This window comes from Lepidochelys kempii, chromosome 19, assembly GCF_965140265.1.
Source record: "Lepidochelys kempii isolate rLepKem1 chromosome 19, rLepKem1.hap2, whole genome shotgun sequence".
Taxonomy (NCBI): domain Eukaryota; kingdom Metazoa; phylum Chordata; order Testudines; family Cheloniidae; genus Lepidochelys; species Lepidochelys kempii.
In genome coordinates this window covers 8,783,076-8,800,073 of record NC_133274.1, presented here as the reverse complement: position 1 = coordinate 8,800,073, position 16,998 = coordinate 8,783,076, and the positions used below count along the sequence as shown (strand labels likewise).

At 44.6% G+C, this 16,998-nt stretch overlaps 1 protein-coding gene across 1 annotated transcript in view; it reads left to right on the top strand.

The window, feature by feature from the left end:
- The first annotated feature begins 2,662 nt into the window (after window positions 1-2,662).
- The window catches only part of RUNX3 (RUNX family transcription factor 3), a 62,852-nt gene continuing 48,516 nt past the window's right edge, over window positions 2,663-16,998 (top strand). The window contains exons 1-3 of the mRNA XM_073317732.1: window positions 2,663-3,096; window positions 5,714-5,870; window positions 12,348-12,452. Of these exons, the coding sequence (XP_073173833.1) occupies window positions 2,836-3,096; window positions 5,714-5,870; window positions 12,348-12,452 (523 nt within the window). The 5' untranslated portion in view covers window positions 2,663-2,835. The remainder of the gene's footprint in view (window positions 3,097-5,713; window positions 5,871-12,347; window positions 12,453-16,998) is intronic.

The following is a 16,998-nucleotide window of genomic DNA, read 5'->3' as shown; positions in this document are numbered from 1 at the left end:
CTTCGTCAATTTCCTAGATTAGAATTCTGTAGGGAAGGATCAAAGTAAACAACCCTATAAAATGATATTGCTAAAAAGTTCCAGGGAACAGATAGAAACTGGAGGGATTTGGAAGACAAAAGCCCCTAATCGAGTTCAATGTGCCGCAACCTCAACCTTCTTTCAGGATCTACCACCTCAAAAGAAAAGTGTCTCATAACCTGTGTTTATTTATTATGGGGTATTTTTTTTTACATAGTCCAACGAACGATTTACCCAGCCCAGAATCTAAACAGTTTCTGATCTGGTGTAGACTGAATGGCTTGCTATACAGAACATGCCATGTCCCATAAAGGAATTTGTAAAACCGACCAGCGAAGCTGTTGAAGTAAAGCAATCGATCCACCTCCCTGGACATGATGGTGCAGAAAAATAACTTCCTTTTAGAAATAAGTCAGCAGTTAAACTGTGTGCGACGGTGCCTCCATTTCCATTAGACCCGTTGGTAATATTTATGTTAAAAATGTGACAAAAACACTCTTTGATTTTATAGACCATTCTGCGGTGCATTTCGTTGTATCGGTTTTTATATTTTATTAGAAAGACGACTCATCTGTAAAACAAAATTGTATGCAAACATGAAACAAAAACTACAAACGATCAATTAATTTTATTCTCGCAGAATCAGTATCACTTTGCCCCCTACAGATTTTCTTGTTAAAATTCCATTTTGAAAACACGTGTTTCCCTGGTTTTAAATCCAAACAAACGCTTTGGGAAGGATCATGACTGGTTTAAGAGTTGCTAAAATAGACATTTTAAAAAAAAAAAAGATAATAGTAAACAGGACTTTGTTCTGAAACGATCGGCATTTCTATCTGTGCCTCTGTCCATTTCATTTTGGGAAAGTAAGACGGCGGAGGCAGCATGTTAATAAAATGAAAGCCCCCCAAACTCCTTTGCACACTGTATTCTTAGGGTCAGGTGTCAATTTCCCTCTGAAAATACATTACACAGTGGCTAAAGCTATCCGACTTGTTGCAGGTATTAGACTAATCATGAGGGCTGTCGGTTGGGATCTTTTGATACACAGCGGTTAGTTGATAAGTAGTAACTAATCCCTAGATCTCTCCCCCCCCCCCCTTCTGAGGCTGGACCATTTTAAAAACTCCTAGCAAATCTGTCAGCCTCCCTGCCACCTCGCTAGCGCTTTGCGAAGGTACATGGGATGGCATCGCTCTGCGGTGTCTTGGCGAGGTCGGTTCTTATTTTGACCATTTATTTTTGGAATTGCTGGACCCTTTCCGAGGCGGCAGGGCTGCGTCTCGGCTTCAGACACGTCGAGCTGGTGGGGGCCGCCATTTAGCTGCCTAGAAGCCGCGTATTCAGGCGGACATCTAGAAGAACTCTCAGGTTAAGAGCCATGTGTCTCTGCAGCGTGTGAAAGTTTGGGGAGAATCAGGGACAACTGCCGCCTGTGGCGTCCTTGTTGGCTCTTTCGCACTGTGCTGCGTCCCGCAAATAGGTGAGGCCGCAAAGCAACGTTTTAATTGGCTCCAGCCACTTAATGAAGCCCCGCTGAATGGAGCGCTCTGTCTGTGCGTGTTTTTAATATGCCACCGGTCCGCTAGGTGCGTCCTCCTCCCAGTCTGGGGCTTGGGGGCGGGGCTTCCCGCTGAGATCCCGCCTCCCTCTCCTCCTGGCTCCGCCCCCTCCTCCCCTTGCTTCTATCGCTTTCCCAGGCAACGTGTGCAAATAGGGGGGACGGGGGGGGGGGGTCCCCAGCCCGTCCTGGTCCTCTCCATTGGCGCTCCTCCCCGTCAGTCAGCGGACAGCTCCGCCCCATGGCTGCTTTGAGTAAATAGGGTATCTCAGAGCCTGCTGCGGACACTTTGGGTTGGTGTCAGAGCTCCGCAGGGCTCTCTGGTGACAGGGGGCCGCGTCTGCCGTTCCAAACCACCACCACCACCTGGGAGCCACAGAAGTGGGGGTGGGGGAGCCAAGCTTTGGGGGTCCGGGCACTGGTCAGGATTGGCGCCCCGCAGCCGGCGAGGACTGTGTTGGGAACGGGCAGGAGAGGACGTCGGCGCTGTCGCTGGGACCCGCTTGGCATCCCCTCCTGCGCGGGGCCGGGGGGGGGCTGGTGGGGGCGCGTCTCCTCCCAGACTGGGTGGCCGGGCCCCCGGGTGTCAACTCGCGCAGCTCCGCGGGCAGGAGTTTGGCTGGAGGACAGGCCCCGCCAGCGCGCCCCGCTTGGCAAAGCGGCTTCAGCACCAGAGAGGAAGGAAACCTCCCGGGACCCAGCGTGGGCTCCGGCCAGCTGCACGGAGACCTGCCCCCTGCCAAGGGACCCGGGCGCGCCCAGGCTCTGTGTGTGTCCCGAATCGCCCCGAGCCGGCAAAGAGGGGGACTCGCTGCCTGACTCCAGGGCCGGCTGCTGCGGGCAGGGAGGGAGGAGAGAGCCCAGGAGCTCGCCACCCGAGCCCTGCCTCCACGCGACGCCAGCCCGGGGCAGCGCTCTCCGGGGAGCGGCCAAGTGACTGGGGACGGCGCCGGAGCCCACGGGTGACCCTCAGGATCTGGGGTCCCCCTTCGCCCCAGCTGTGACTCGACCTTGTCCCCCGGCTCCTTTGGTCTGCGGGTCCCAGGCCGCGGCGGAGGCGCGTTTCCTGAGCGCAGGTCACACCCCGGCTCCCTGGGCCGCTGCTTCTTTCCCTGCTCTCTGTACAGCGCTGCCCCAGAAGCTGCATCGGACCCGGCCGGCCCCTGGCTTGGAGAGGGGCAGCTCCGCGCTCCGGGCGCCTCTCCGCAGCTCCGCGCCCCTCGCTCGCCGGCTCTCTAACGCCCGCTGTTGTGATGCGTATTCCCGTAGACCCCAGCACCAGCAGGCGCTTCACACCTCCCTCCACGGCCTTCCCCTGCGGTAAGATGGGCGAGAACAGCGGGGCGCTGAGCGCGCCGGCGCCGGGCTCCCGAAGTCGGCCCGAGGTGCGCTCGGTGGTGGACGTGCTGGCGGACCACGCGGGCGAGCTGGTGCGGACAGACAGCCCCAACTTCTTGTGCTCGGTGCTGCCTTCACACTGGCGATGCAACAAGACCCTGCCGGTGGCCTTCAAGGTAAGCCAAGGGGCTGGGAGGGGGGGGGGGGGATGTTTCCAGACCAGCCAGATGTGGCTTCTTCCAAAGGGATGAGCTAAAACCCTGTCTGATCCCCCTGTGCAACGGCTGGGGACGGGAGGAGAAGGATGAGAGGCTTTTTTTTAGTGGGGAGGATATGTGGGGAGAAACTCACCCACGAAAATAAACCTTAATATTGACACCCCAGCTCACCCCCCCCCCCCGTTTCATTTTAAATCAGTTCTGCCTTCACTTTCAGTGCGCGTATTTATTTTTAATCAAGCTTTTGCTTTGCCCTGCGGTTATAACATCTCCGATATAACATAGGGTTAGGAGCTCTCAGGGAACTTTGAAGTTTAATGAGAGTAGAGGCTAATTACCTAAGTGGCAGGGGGAAGATCTGCTCTGAAATAATAAAGGGAAGAAGTGAACTGCAGAGACAACTGGGCTACATTAAAGAGCAGCTTCTTTCCTTTCCATGTTGCTTCCTCGTTGCTTTTGTCCCGGTTGTAATTAACTCAGTCAGTTAGGTCCTGTGGGATATTTAAACATTAAAAACCGAGCGGGTTTCTGTGTCTGGAGGTATAGACTGAACGGAGGAAAAACTATCCGAGGAAGAAAGATCGCAAAAATAAGTGACAGTCACCTTACACAGATCCAGGCGAGCTTTCCCCACGGATCCAAACTAAGAAGCCACACAAGTCTGACAACGGAAAAAAAATATTTTCCCTTATTCTGGATTCATGATCAGGCCAAACAATAAAGGCGAACATAAATCGTTCGTGGTCAACTTGAACGCGAATCCTTTAGGGATTTATGGAGTTTCTCTTCGGTTTCTTAGGAAGAATGGGTGTTAAACTGTAGACACGGGAAAAAACAAACAAACCAGGAACTGAAGGCTGGAATTAATAAAGAAGGACGAAAGTCTTGCAGAGCTAGCTAAGGAAAGGCGACAGAGGAAAGGCGACAGAAGAAAGTTTCTTTATGGGGGACACATCTGTAAATTTTTTGGCTATGCACACTATACAGAATGTATTGCAAAAAGTAACTCTGTGTGTGTGTTAGGGAGGTGTGACTAGAAAATGTATCTGATCTGAACGTATGGGGAAGGGAGTTAATATAAAAATGATATAAAGAAACTGAAAACCAAACCCAGCACATTCAGAGCGGTGTTGCTGTATTTCGGGGGCGGAGGGAAGTGATGAATGCTATTTTAAAACTCGAGTTTAATTTCTTTTGCTCAAATGATAGATCTGCAAGAAAGCAGACTGAGCAAGACCAGGAGATAAACCTAAAGGGGCTTGACGCCATTGGTGCAGATGATCTTTTAAGAGCACAAACGTTGAGCAAATAAGCCCGGGGAAAGGATCAAAGTAAGAAGATACATTTCAGCGATAGGAGTGTAAATATAACTTTTGAATGTTGTCTCCCCTCTCAAACCAAGAAAAGGCTGACAACGAAAACAAAAATCCCTGCTTAAAAAAACCCCGATGGTCTTAAATAGTAGGGAGATCTCTCACTACAGAAGATCTTAAAGGACAAATCTGGAAAGTCGATGGGGAAATACGAGTTCCTTCATTTCTGAGAGTCTCCGTTTGCCAAAATTCTAAAGCTTAAGAGCGCTACATCCAACTCCCCGCCCGCAGCTGAAATCAAAGGAGAACCCTGGTAGGTTTCGATCCAAAGTGGTTAGAGGGAAACTGTCTCTGCAGAATAGCAAAAGTGAGCCCTCTTCGCTTGAGGCTTTCAGGATGTTGCAGCCCCTACATTCAAGGGCTTTTAAAACATTCTTCAGCTCCAGCGGTTTATTTGACCCCTTTTACAAACAGGTATTTATATCAACTAGCGTGGGGGCAGGAAGACTCCCTTTAGCAATTATTTGGAAACGAATACAGGCCCGGCTGTATGTCGTAGGACTGAGGAGGATAGTTTGTGTTGGCTTCCGTAGCTGTTTAGAATAACAGCTGCACCTGGCCCTTTTAAAGAATGAAATCTTGACAATATTTGCAATGATTCTGTGGAATTTTCTGCTACAGCTGCGTGCGTTGTGGCGTGTATAATCGGGAGCTTAGCTTCTGAAGTGGAAGTTAAAGATGAAATCCTAGAGTCTGTAACTGCGTGATATACCATGAAATTCTTGACGTGTAATTCTCTTCTATTCTCGGGTAATGCTATTAGCGACCAGTGCAGGTGGATTATATAGAGATCGATCTCTTACGAGAGAAATCCTACCATTTTTACATAGGCAAAATTTTCACTGAAAATTGTTCGCATTTTAACAATATTTCGACTTTGACTTTAAAAAAAAAAACAACCCAGGGATTTCAAAATATACAAATATGCCAATTAAGAAAACAGGGGGATCATTCAGCTATCAGGACATAATTTGCCAGATTTATTTGGAACTAGAATTTGGAAAGGAACTAGAATTCTTTTGAATTTTCTTAAAGAAATATTTTTCAGTTTAAATTTTTTTTAAAAAAATCAATACTTTTTTCTACTCAGAATGACAATTCCTCATGTCTGGTTGCAGAATGATGAGCCTGCTTTGATCAGCTTAATAATAATATTACGAATAACGAATAGTATAAAATAACCTTGTTGCACTGATCCCTAGGTGGTAGCCCTTGGAGATGTACCTGATGGGACTGTAGTAACGGTCATGGCTGGAAACGATGAGAATTATTCTGCAGAGCTCAGAAATGCCTCCGCAGTCATGAAAAATCAAGTGGCAAGGTTTAATGACCTGAGATTTGTTGGGCGAAGTGGCAGAGGTAGGTAACTGTCACCGACGTAACTGTACGGTGCTTTGATTTTAAAGCAACTGCAAATCAGCGTGGAGATGTCTTTGTAGAAGTGGAATGGCCTCCTAAAGCGTGGGGAGGAGGGGAAATGATTGATAACTATGTGTAATTTCATGAGAGGCACCACAATTGCCAGCTTTTGAAATGAGTGATGCGGGACTTGATCATGCTTCCGATGAAGTCAATGGAGGTTTTGCCACTGCTTTCAATGGAATCAGAGTTGGGCCCATTCAATTATTATTAGGGTCAGTAAATGCTGGATTCCACTGGTTTGCATTACAGCTATTCTTTTGGGCTTTACCTACATTTATGCACAAACGTCATAAGTGAAGAGGGAAAATAATCTATTTTTAACATACAAAGGTGTGGATTATTGTAACCTAAATCTGCTCTCTTTTGTCTCTCACTCTTTCACACTAAAATTGCACAAAAAGACACGTATCCATTTTTACAGACTGCAGGCCTGATGCAAAGCCCATTAAAATCTATGAAAAGATCCCCATTGGATTAATCCCTAAATGGATAGCAGCATAAAGGTCCAAATGTCTCTTCAGTACCACTTTAAACAGTCACTTATACTACATCTGTTCAGGATTTATAAGAAGGGAAGTAAATATTTTCAGTGACTGGACATCATCAGCACAAGCTTATAACTATTACTAGCGTTTGTAGATGGAGAGATTGAAGTGTGACTAATACTATTCCCCTACCCGACCCTCACCCCTCAGAGAAAAAGAAGTTATGAGTAAAATATATAATTGACTATTATAATCCATTTACGGTCTTTCCAGGTTAAATGCTACACTTATTAGGAGACGAGTTAAACAAAAAAAGATTTGAAACTCTTTTGTGAGAAGAAATTCCAGAGTGAAGTATATACCTTGACATAGTGTCATATTCTAAAGGTGTGAGACTAAACTAATTTGTTAAATTGAATAGTTATAGGACATTAAAGCAAGACAAGTTCAAATTAGAAATAAGGCACAACTTTTTAACTGGGAGGGTGATTTACCATTGGAACAAACTACGAAGGGAAGTCTTCAGAGCAAGACTGCATAGAAGATATACTTTAGTCCAGCATGTTATTGGTCTTAATGCAGGACTAATGGGATATTCTATGGCCTGTGATATACAAAAGGTGAAACTAGATGATCTAATGATCCCTTCTGGTCTTAAAAAGCTATAACACGATAATTTAACCTTAAACTAATCATAATGCAGCAGACGTACAAGCCAACTTTTCAAAACAACCATCAATGAAATGACATTGTGCTATATCACTATCTACAGTTCTACTGTGAATCCCCTTATCTATACTGCAGGCCAGACAACTTTTGAAGGCAAGTATTATATCCCTTACCGTCATGCATTATTCATTACAGCCATATTTGACATCAAATTTTAAAATTTCATCATTGCAGATTTAAGCAGTTCGTTCGTCTCAAAAAGTTAAACCCAATATTTTAGTGGCAGTGTTTTCTCTAACTTTTCAAATGAATACATACAAATGTCAAAGATAGTTTGACTTCTTGGCATTAATTAAAACCAGTGATGTTAAAAATTATTTGCATGTAATAATTGTTTACTTGTTACTCTTTATGAAACCTGAATAGTTTACATTCTTTCAGACATTTCCGTTTTCCTGTTGGCTCCTTTTCCAAGTTGCAGATTTTCTTTAAAACTCTCCACTTAACTGGTTGCAGGTTGATGGATGGAAAATGTTTTTCTTTTATGAAAACAGCTTTCATTTCTGTAGTCAATTATTCTCTGAGGCACTCTCTTTTTTCCATCTTTCTTGCACAAATTTCCAACCCAAATGAGTAAATGGTGGATTCTCTGTAACTTGAAGTTTTTAAAATAAAGGTTTGAGGACTTCAGTAGCTCAGCCAGAGGTTAGGGGCCTATTACAGGAGCGAGTGGGTGAGGTTCTGTGGCCTGGGATGTGCATGAGGTCAGACTGGAGGATCCTTCTTGCCCTATGAATCTAACCCAATCTCAGCATGACTCTTGAATTCATTATTAACTTTCCTCCCCTGGGTCCCCATGTTCATGCTTGGAAACATCAGGAGTTCACTGTCTCTTGAAAGCACTTAGGTGTACAGTCTGTCTCCCAAATCATGGACGTGATCAAAGCCCATGAAAATCAGTGGAAAGACACCCATTGGCTTCAATGGACTTTGGATCAGGCCCCACGTGCACTTATGACTTAGGCCTATGTCAAGACTGGACCCTAACATGTTCATCTTGTGCTGAATAATGGGGACAATCCTGCTTTCCTTGAGCAGCAAGGAAGTCAATAGGAGTTTGGGGGGCAAGAATGCACAACCTGGGCCCAATGGTCCAAATTCTTCTCTCTTCGATCTAAAATAACTCAGCTGAGCTCAATGGAGTTACTTGGAATCTGCACTGGAATGTGTGTCTGTTTTCTAATTTATCTATACATCACTTATCTGTAGGTATGTGAAAGTACCTACGTACATGCTTAACTTTAAACATGCGGCTAAAATTGAGCACCATGCTTAAGCGCTTTTCTGAATAGCGAGGCTGAAAGCAGAATTTGGCCAAATATCTTTTTTTAAAAATTAGTGATAGAAATGATTTCCGTCAGGTTTCTGCTTTCTCTGTCACACATTGCTTCCTCCTGTTTGAGCTTTTAAATCTCTAAGAGGGCCAGATTCTGCACTTGTCTACACCAACAGAAATTTGGAATGTTGTACACGAGCCGAATTTGGGCCTCTGATTCATATATATTTCCATATCAGCTATATATAGATGCATAAATTGTATGTGTAAAACCCAATTAGAATCTACTCCAAGATCTCATCATACTAGATTCTGGTATATTATTATTGTTATTAAGGTAACACTGATAGGCACCAACTGAGATCGGTGCCCCATTATTCCATGAGCTGCACAAACACATAGCAAGAAAAAGTCCCTGCCCCAAAGAGTTTACAATCATAGACGAGACAAAGAGTGGGGGGGAGAAGAAAAATATTTTTAGCCCCATTTTACAGATGGAGAACAGAGGTACAGAGAGATTGAATGACTTGCACAAAGATCCATTGAACATTATCTTGCTCTGGGAGCGGCCCCATTGAAATCAGTAGAACTCCTTATGGAGTAAGGTACTATTCAATGTGAGTAAGAGCGTTTGGAATCTGGCCCATAATTAGCAATTTGCCCAAAGTAGGAAGCTTGGGACTTGAACTGAGGCCTTCTTATGCAGTCAGACTGCCTAGAATGATTGATGTGCATAGTGGTATGTTTGGGGAGGGAGATGGGTTGACATTACTCAAGTTGTACTTGTTCTAGTCTGTCACCAAAGAAGGATGGCAATGAATAAATTGATGCTGAGTAATAATAATAATAATAATTTGCTCTGTATAATGCAATTAATCTGAGGATTGCTACTGTGCTTTAGAAACACTAAGCATCACATATTGTTATAAGAAGAATACAGGTTGCTCCCACTGAAGACAATGCCCCCAGTGAGGGAGGAAAGTGTTATTATGAACCCTGTGTTACAGAGGGTGAAACTGAAATTCAGAGAAGTCAAGTAATTTGCGTAAAATAGGCAGAGCAGGGAATAGAACCCAGGGTTTAAATCTCCTAAATGTCCAGGCTATGCATTAGACCAGACTGATAATCTGAACGTTATTGTTCATGTATTTGTGCTAAGCTTTGTAACAAATAATGTACTGGAAGACTTTTTCCTCCTGTTCTGTTTGCGAATTGCACGCAAACAGACAGAAATTGTCTCTAATCGTATTGCCTATATTTGAACTTGCTCCATGAATAAATTCTGCTAATAATTCCTGATCTGTAAATTGTTTCACTGAGAGTATTTTGCTATGGGATGTTCTCACTGTGTTGGCTAGTTCTGATTGGATGCAAAGGTCACGTCACGTTATTTGTGTTTCCTAGCCTGCATAAATAGAACTCTTAAACATAGGATGTGAGTGCAAATACTTTGCATTTGATACTGAAATTTACTTTGGGGAAAATTCACCTCTATGCAGAAAGCCAGTACAAGGTATTTGCTCCATTTAAGTCCTAATCTGAGATCTTAAACTCTGTGCTGGCTCTCTGCATCAAGGTGAATGTCACCCTTTACATGAATATTCTCTAGTATCCACTTAAAATTAGCCATTTTCCATTATCCTGCAAGGAAATATTTTCAGTAGAACAGATGTTGGAACGTTAACCCACGGGGAGAGACTCCGTTTTTTTAAATTTCTATTTGATTTTAGATGAATAAATCATTTTAATTATAACGTTTGTTTCTGTCACTGGTGTCTGGGGTGCATAAAGTTTTTGGATAGGGCATCCCTTTAAAATGATTGTAGACATCTAAAAAATGATATTGGAATGATTTTTTTTCTGTACAGTGTTTGCTCAGCTATAGTTCATGACAACCAGTGAAAACGTGAGTGTGTGTGTGTGTAATGAATGCACAAGGACCTAAGGGCTGTAAAATGGGATTTGTCCAGACGAGATATATGGTAGCAAAAATTCTTTGTGGCTGGTAGTCAAGGTGAAACAGCTACAAACTCATAACACAAGCAGTCCAGAGAGCTGGCAAGAGTAGTGTCCATTATAAGAATGGTTTTGTTAAATCCTGCATTCAGGCTAGACAGTGAGTCTGGTGATAATACCAATGAGCCAACACTGGTGCTGAGCATAGTCCAATCCAGAAGGGCAGCTGTGATCTAATGGTTAGGGCGTAGGGCCTGGAATCAGGACTCCTGGTTTTCTCTTCCAAGCTCTGAGAGAATATAGTCTAGCAGTCAGAGAAGGCAGTTGGGAGGCAAGATTCTTGGAGACACATCTTCAGCTGGTGTCAGCTATGGCAGTTCCCACCCGCTGAGGATCTGTCCTTTGGGTTGTATTCTTGGTTGTAGAGAAGAGTATTGTCTAGTGGTTGGAATGATGGGGGAGGAGTTTGGAGACCTCATTTCCGTTCCTGGTTCTACTGTTGTTGAGTCACCCCGTGACCTTGGCCAAGTCATTTAGCTTCTCTGTGTCTCTGTTTCCCCCTCGGTAAAACAAGGATAAGGATAGCACCCCCCTTGGCAAAGTTCTTTCAGAGCTCTGGGTGAAACAAAGTGTGTCTATATCAGTGCAAAATATTGCTACTGCATTATTAACAAAGACACAGATGCTCCTCGGGCCGTTTCACATTGTCCCTATCTAAAAATAAACGCTATTAACTTGAAAAATGTAATTTAACCCCTCATCCCTAAGACTGGTATTTTAAATCATTTTTCTGTCAGCTTGTCTCTTGATCTAGGTCCCTCACCCCAGTACAGCTTAGTGCTGTACAGACAAGTAAGCAAATGAGTACGAACCCACAGTCTGAATAAGGCAGATCATCAGAGCCTCAAACCCTCATTGGTCTGCTTTTGGTTTTGCAAAACTGAAAGCAAGGGGATTGGTCTGGATCCTGTTTCCTTTTTATCTTTGCTCCCAAAGTTCGGGGCCGTTCAGATGAAGGGTTCAGCTCTTTTGGCCCCTGTCTCCAGATAATGAGGCGAAGAACGACAACAGAACAAAGAAGGGAGGGAGGGTGGGGAAGAACAGAAAACAAGAGGCAAGAGCGGTCTGCTCAGAGAAGGACGTTCGTGACAGTAAATTCAAAAAGAATCAGGGCTTCATCATGCAAATATTGACTACTGGGTGCAGTGCCAATGAAGTTAATAGAATTACACATGGTAGTAAGTACTACTCTTGGTAGTAAGTGTTTGCACAATCAGGTCTTTACTATCTATCTATCTATCTATCTATCTATCTATCTATCTATCTATCTATCTATCTATCTATCCTTATCATCCAAATGTATGTATCTAGCATTTGAAAAATACTTTGTTTTTATGGGCCCAATTCTGGAACCCTGACTCATGCGGAGAAGTTTGCTCATGCCCTGAGCTCTTTCTGGGACCGGTGGCACGAACAATGGTTGCACAGTCGGGCCCTCGGTGCCCAGCCACTGGGGAGCAGAGAGCTCCAGGTCTGCGAGTAATGACGGGAAGTGAGCTGACAGCATTGGGTTTCGAGGATTGGATGTGCATGGGGAGGAGGAAATGCCCTGGCACATGGGAAGAAGGAAGCTGTTCTAGGTAGAGGGGGGAAATAATGTACAATGTTATAATGCACCAAAGAGGGCTCTGGCTTTGATTCTGAAATGGGCCCAGGTCTCTCAGTGGGAGGTTTGCCGTTGACTCCAGTGGGACCAAGGTCAATTTCTTGGTACCTGCCAGCAACAAAGGGAGCCTCGCAAATTTAAATATATGAATCCCTTAGTTTCATTTGTACAGCAGCATTTGCGGCTTCATGATCATTTCTGAAATCCGGGCCTAGGCTTTCCAGGCCTAAGACCGCACTCTGCTTACTGAAGAAATCAACCCAGGTGCATTGCCTCTCCTCTTTTTCTCTCTCCCCCTTTAGGAAAAAGCTTTACATTGACGATCACAGTGTTCACAAACCCCACACAAGTCGCTACCTATCACCGAGCCATTAAAGTGACTGTGGATGGACCCCGGGAGCCAAGAAGTAAGTTATGTATTTTATTTGGAAGTGGGTGAGTAGGAGTGTGTGTGTGGACCAGGCTGACATTACCGCGTATATGTATGTGAAAGATGCTTCCTTGCCAGCGCACAGCCCAGTCAGGTGGTTACGGTGCAGGTTGGCACAAAGTGCTGGCCTTTTTATTGATTAAAGTGCACGCCAGTGCTGGCATGTCATGAGAGCGCTCGTAAGAGAGGATGATTTGCAGCATGTGCAGGGTTTCTTTGAGATGGTGAATGCTGTAAGCACACGCTGAATATGTGTGTTGAAAGCTGCCTGTATACAACCCTGTGTGCTTACGCAAGTAGCACTGTGAATATGATTGGTGGGATATGGTTTTACTGCTCCGTCCCTGATAGCCATCGGGATGCAGGCAAATGCTGTCGGCTTAAAAAATAACCACTGGCTCAAATCCTGAGCTGTCTCATTGAAGCCAATGGTGCCCACCGCCGCTTAGTAGTCGGACCCTAAGCAAGCCCATTTCTTTACATGTTTTTCTGAGAGTATTAAAACAGAAAGGGCTTTCTAAGTCCCGTTTCCTTTTCATGGTTCATTTTCTCTATGCATTTCTCTCCATCAGAGTCATGCAAAGCACTGAAGCCAGTTGCCCTCTTTCGTTCCCAGTCAGTTTCGCTTTCAGGTTCCCAGCACTGCAGCGTTTGGTTGGCATGTGCTGTCCGTTTGTTTCAAACTCTCCGCACTGCTCAGTCATGGAACCACCTTTGTTGCTTTTAGGTTTTGTTTTGATCAAATGTAAATTCTGGACAGAGCTGAGTTGAGGGCATCTCAAATTTGCCTGCCCCACATGACTTGAACCGAGCTGGTTTGGGCCTTCCTAGATTTGCATGGCTGCTCCGCTGGATTTAGGAGCGCCGGGAAAGTCCTCTGCGTTAATCAGTTGGAAGAATTCTTCCAGCATTATTATTTATTTGTACTGCGGTAGCACCAAGGAGCCCCAGTCATGAACCGTGTGTGCAGAGGTGATGCGTGTGTGTGTGTTTGGGGGTGTCATGTGGGGTCATGTGCTTCCCCACCCCCGATTTGTTAGTTGGCTTGTACTGAGCATGCTCACACAGACTGAGCATGCTTAGTAACATCGGCTGAAGCCACGGCCCTCACTCTGCCCTTCCCCCTCCCCCATGGGTTGTCTCTGGCTGAATAACGCTATATAGGAGCATAACCCCCTCCCCACCATTTACTTTGCATCACTTCTCCTATTTGCAGATCAAGCCCTTTCTTCTGCTCCTTAGCTCCCAGTTGCCACCTTTCTGCTTTCTGCCTGGCAATGAACTGGAATGCTTTGCCCAGACCTTACATTCCTTTATTGAGGATTACGCAGTGCTACCCTCCTGGACTATAAGGCAGAATTTGTTCTCTTTGGCTGTAGAGCTGTCAGTGTCAAGATTAAAGGGGAACATTTTGATCCTTCTAAATATGCTTTAGAAAATATTTTCTGTTGATGCTGTGGCCATATGTTCCTCTTAATGCCAGACCAGGATCAGAGCCTAACAAGCATCAGGGCTCTGTGTGAAATGGTTTGACTTGGTTTAGTTTTTGTATGCGTGTGGGCGGGAGCGTTGGTGGTGTTTTTAAAAAATTTTGGACAAGAGCACAGAGGTTTTGAATGTTGGGGCTGGCTTGATGTGGTAGTTATTGTTTGAAATGGTCAGAGGCCAGGGGATGCAATTTTTTTAAGCAACAATGGGGTTTTTCCCTATTACAGTAGTGCTCGAGCTGAAGTTGGGGTCCTGTTGTGTCTGGCGATGTACATACACATAGTAAGAAACAGCCCCGGCCTGAACAATTTGTAATATAAATAGACAAAAGGTGGGAGAGGAGTTTGGATAAGGTCATCGTCAGGTTCAGAACCTAGGTCTTCTGACAATCCATTCCCTGTATCACGTTGCCTCTCTAACAAAAGCTTTCATAGTTCATATTTTTACAATTTGGTTTTCTTTGATTGACTTCTCCAATAATCAGCACTTGCCAACAATCAAACTGAATCATTTCCACTCTTCCTTTGAATTTCAATATGGAGAATTTACATTAAAGATTCTTAATGGTCTGAAGGTAACTGTGTGGTGTGTGGGCTAAGATTTCCTAACCGGCTGGGTTACTATGGGCTTCAGCCAGAAGCAACCTCTCTCCTTGGTTTGTTTGTGTACGTACATTGCAGTTACTTTGCTGTAAAACACATGGCTTGTTGTCATGCTCCTCCTCTATGGGAGGTCGTGTCTAGTGAGTAGAATCATGGTCGGGGACTCAGAAGACCCGAGTTCTATTCCTAGTTTTGATGCTGGGTGACCTTGGGCAAGTCACTTCACCTCTTTATGCCTCAGTTTCCCCCTCTATAGAATGAGGATAATGATATTGACCTCCTTTGTGAAGCAGTTTGAGATGTATTGATTAGAGCTTAGTATTCTTCTTCTTATTAATCCCCTGTTTCTGGCCATTAGCTGATCACTGCAAGGGTAGCAATGGTCTCCCCACACCCGCCCCATCTCCAGCATTATACAGTTGGCAGAAAGCTTTGTCTTTGTCTTTTGCAGCACCAGGCGTCGGCCAGTGGTGGAAGCGGGGTTACAGGGCTGGGAAGGCCATTGGGCCAGCCGGGTATGGAAAGAAAGCCATCTTTAGTACTAAAAGAATCAGCCATTTGTATCATCTTCTGAGATGGAGAGAGGTCCACATGCAGATGTTTTTGTAGGGTTTTCAACCAGAAATACACCCCAGCCCCTGTATACAACATCATCACCAGCCTGCAGGAATGGGTGTGGAGTACCTCTGAGGCCACGCATATAGGCTGGGACTGAGGTTTTGATTTTTTCTTCATCCCCAACCCCCATGTCTTTTGAACATTGAGCTTTGTCCTGGGTTTTGGTCTCTGCACCTGTATCCTCAAGCATCTCTTTAAACTAGAGATGTGGTCAGATCCCAACCCCAGATCAGAACATCCCTGCATTTTAAGGAGAGGAATCTGCATCCAGGGGATTTCATGGGAAATTGTGAAAGTGTTTTTGTTCCAATTTGGAATGTAAACACATTTTGAAATGTCAGAATTTCCAGCAGAACTGAAATTCCGTGTTTCAGCCAGCTCTAATAAGTACATATGCTCCTATGACAGGTTTCAGAGTAGCAGCCGTGTTAGTCTGTATTTGCAAAAAGAAAAGGAGTACTTGTGGCACCTTAGAGACTAACCAATTTATTTGAGCATAAGCTTTTGTGAGCTACAGCATCCGATGAAGTGAGCTATAGCTCACGAAAGCTTGTGCTCAAATAAATTGGTTAGTCTCTAAGGTGCCACAAGTACTCCTTTTCTGTATGTTCCTATATCTACATTATGTTAGACCAAAACCCAGGAGCCGCGGGTTGGGCTGGAAGTTGAAATCTAGCTTGTGGGGTGAATGTTGCAACGGAGGTATCTTCATCTGCTCTTTACCTGTTTAAATCCCGTAAGAACAAAAGAGTCAGGGCGATGTATTCAAGTCATCAAGGCTCTCATTTTCAGAGGGACCTTTATCTGGTCCCTAATTTTGCACAAATGGCAGGCACAAATAACAAGAGAATGTAGTAACTGATCTAATGAGATGCAGCCAGGAAGTTGGATTGGGCAAATCTCTCATTTGCACCTGCAGTTTTCCCCACCAATCAGTCCTGTGTGCAAAAGTGTGTGCGGGAAATGTGATGGGGTGGGTTTTGAAAAAGAGGCCATTCAACGAACGTGATGGGAGCTTTTGCAGCATGTACCCTCCCTCAGCATGCCAGATCATGTGCTGTTTGCAACGGGAAAGAGTTACTCTGAAATGCTGAGGTTGTTTTCTTTTTCATTTATTACTTTTATTACTGCGCTAAAATTGGTTGTGGGTTAGATCTGGAAATAACATTTCTTAAGCTGACACCTGAAGTTCTAAACAAATTGCACTTCAAATGCCAAGTGTTGACATGCTTGTTCAAACAGGAAGTAATAAAATATTTGAACTTCCTGTGGAATTTCCTTTTTTGTTTTTTTCTTTGCAAGCTCTTTATTTAGAGAGAGCCCAAATGTCGGTAAACTGCAGCTCTTGTGCAGAACTTTAAATATCCACAGCAGCTAGCAACCCACGGGAGGCAGAAAACTGAAAAATCAATAGTCTGAAGTTGTTTAGTAACATCAAATTCAACCCTGGAGTAAATTGGTACATCTACTATTGACAGTCCTGTTCACTGTACCTGCTTAAATCGGTGCTGAATTTGGCCCATAATATTGTTCTTAAACCAATCACTTTGAAACTTTGCAGGGACTGGGCGTTGATGGTAATGGTATAAAAACCTAGAGAGATGTTAAGATTAGATAGCGGGAGAGGCAGTGAATTGTTTAATTTACCCTGCAAAACATAATGCCGAAATATGACAGCGGCCGTTACCCTGAATTTTGCAAGCACGTGTCTGAAATGTAACAGGGCAGTTCCTCATTCTTCATGTGCCATTCATGGCACTGTTTAGCTGGCCTGTAAACTACTTCAGGCTGGGGAAAATGTCGCCATCTCGCAAC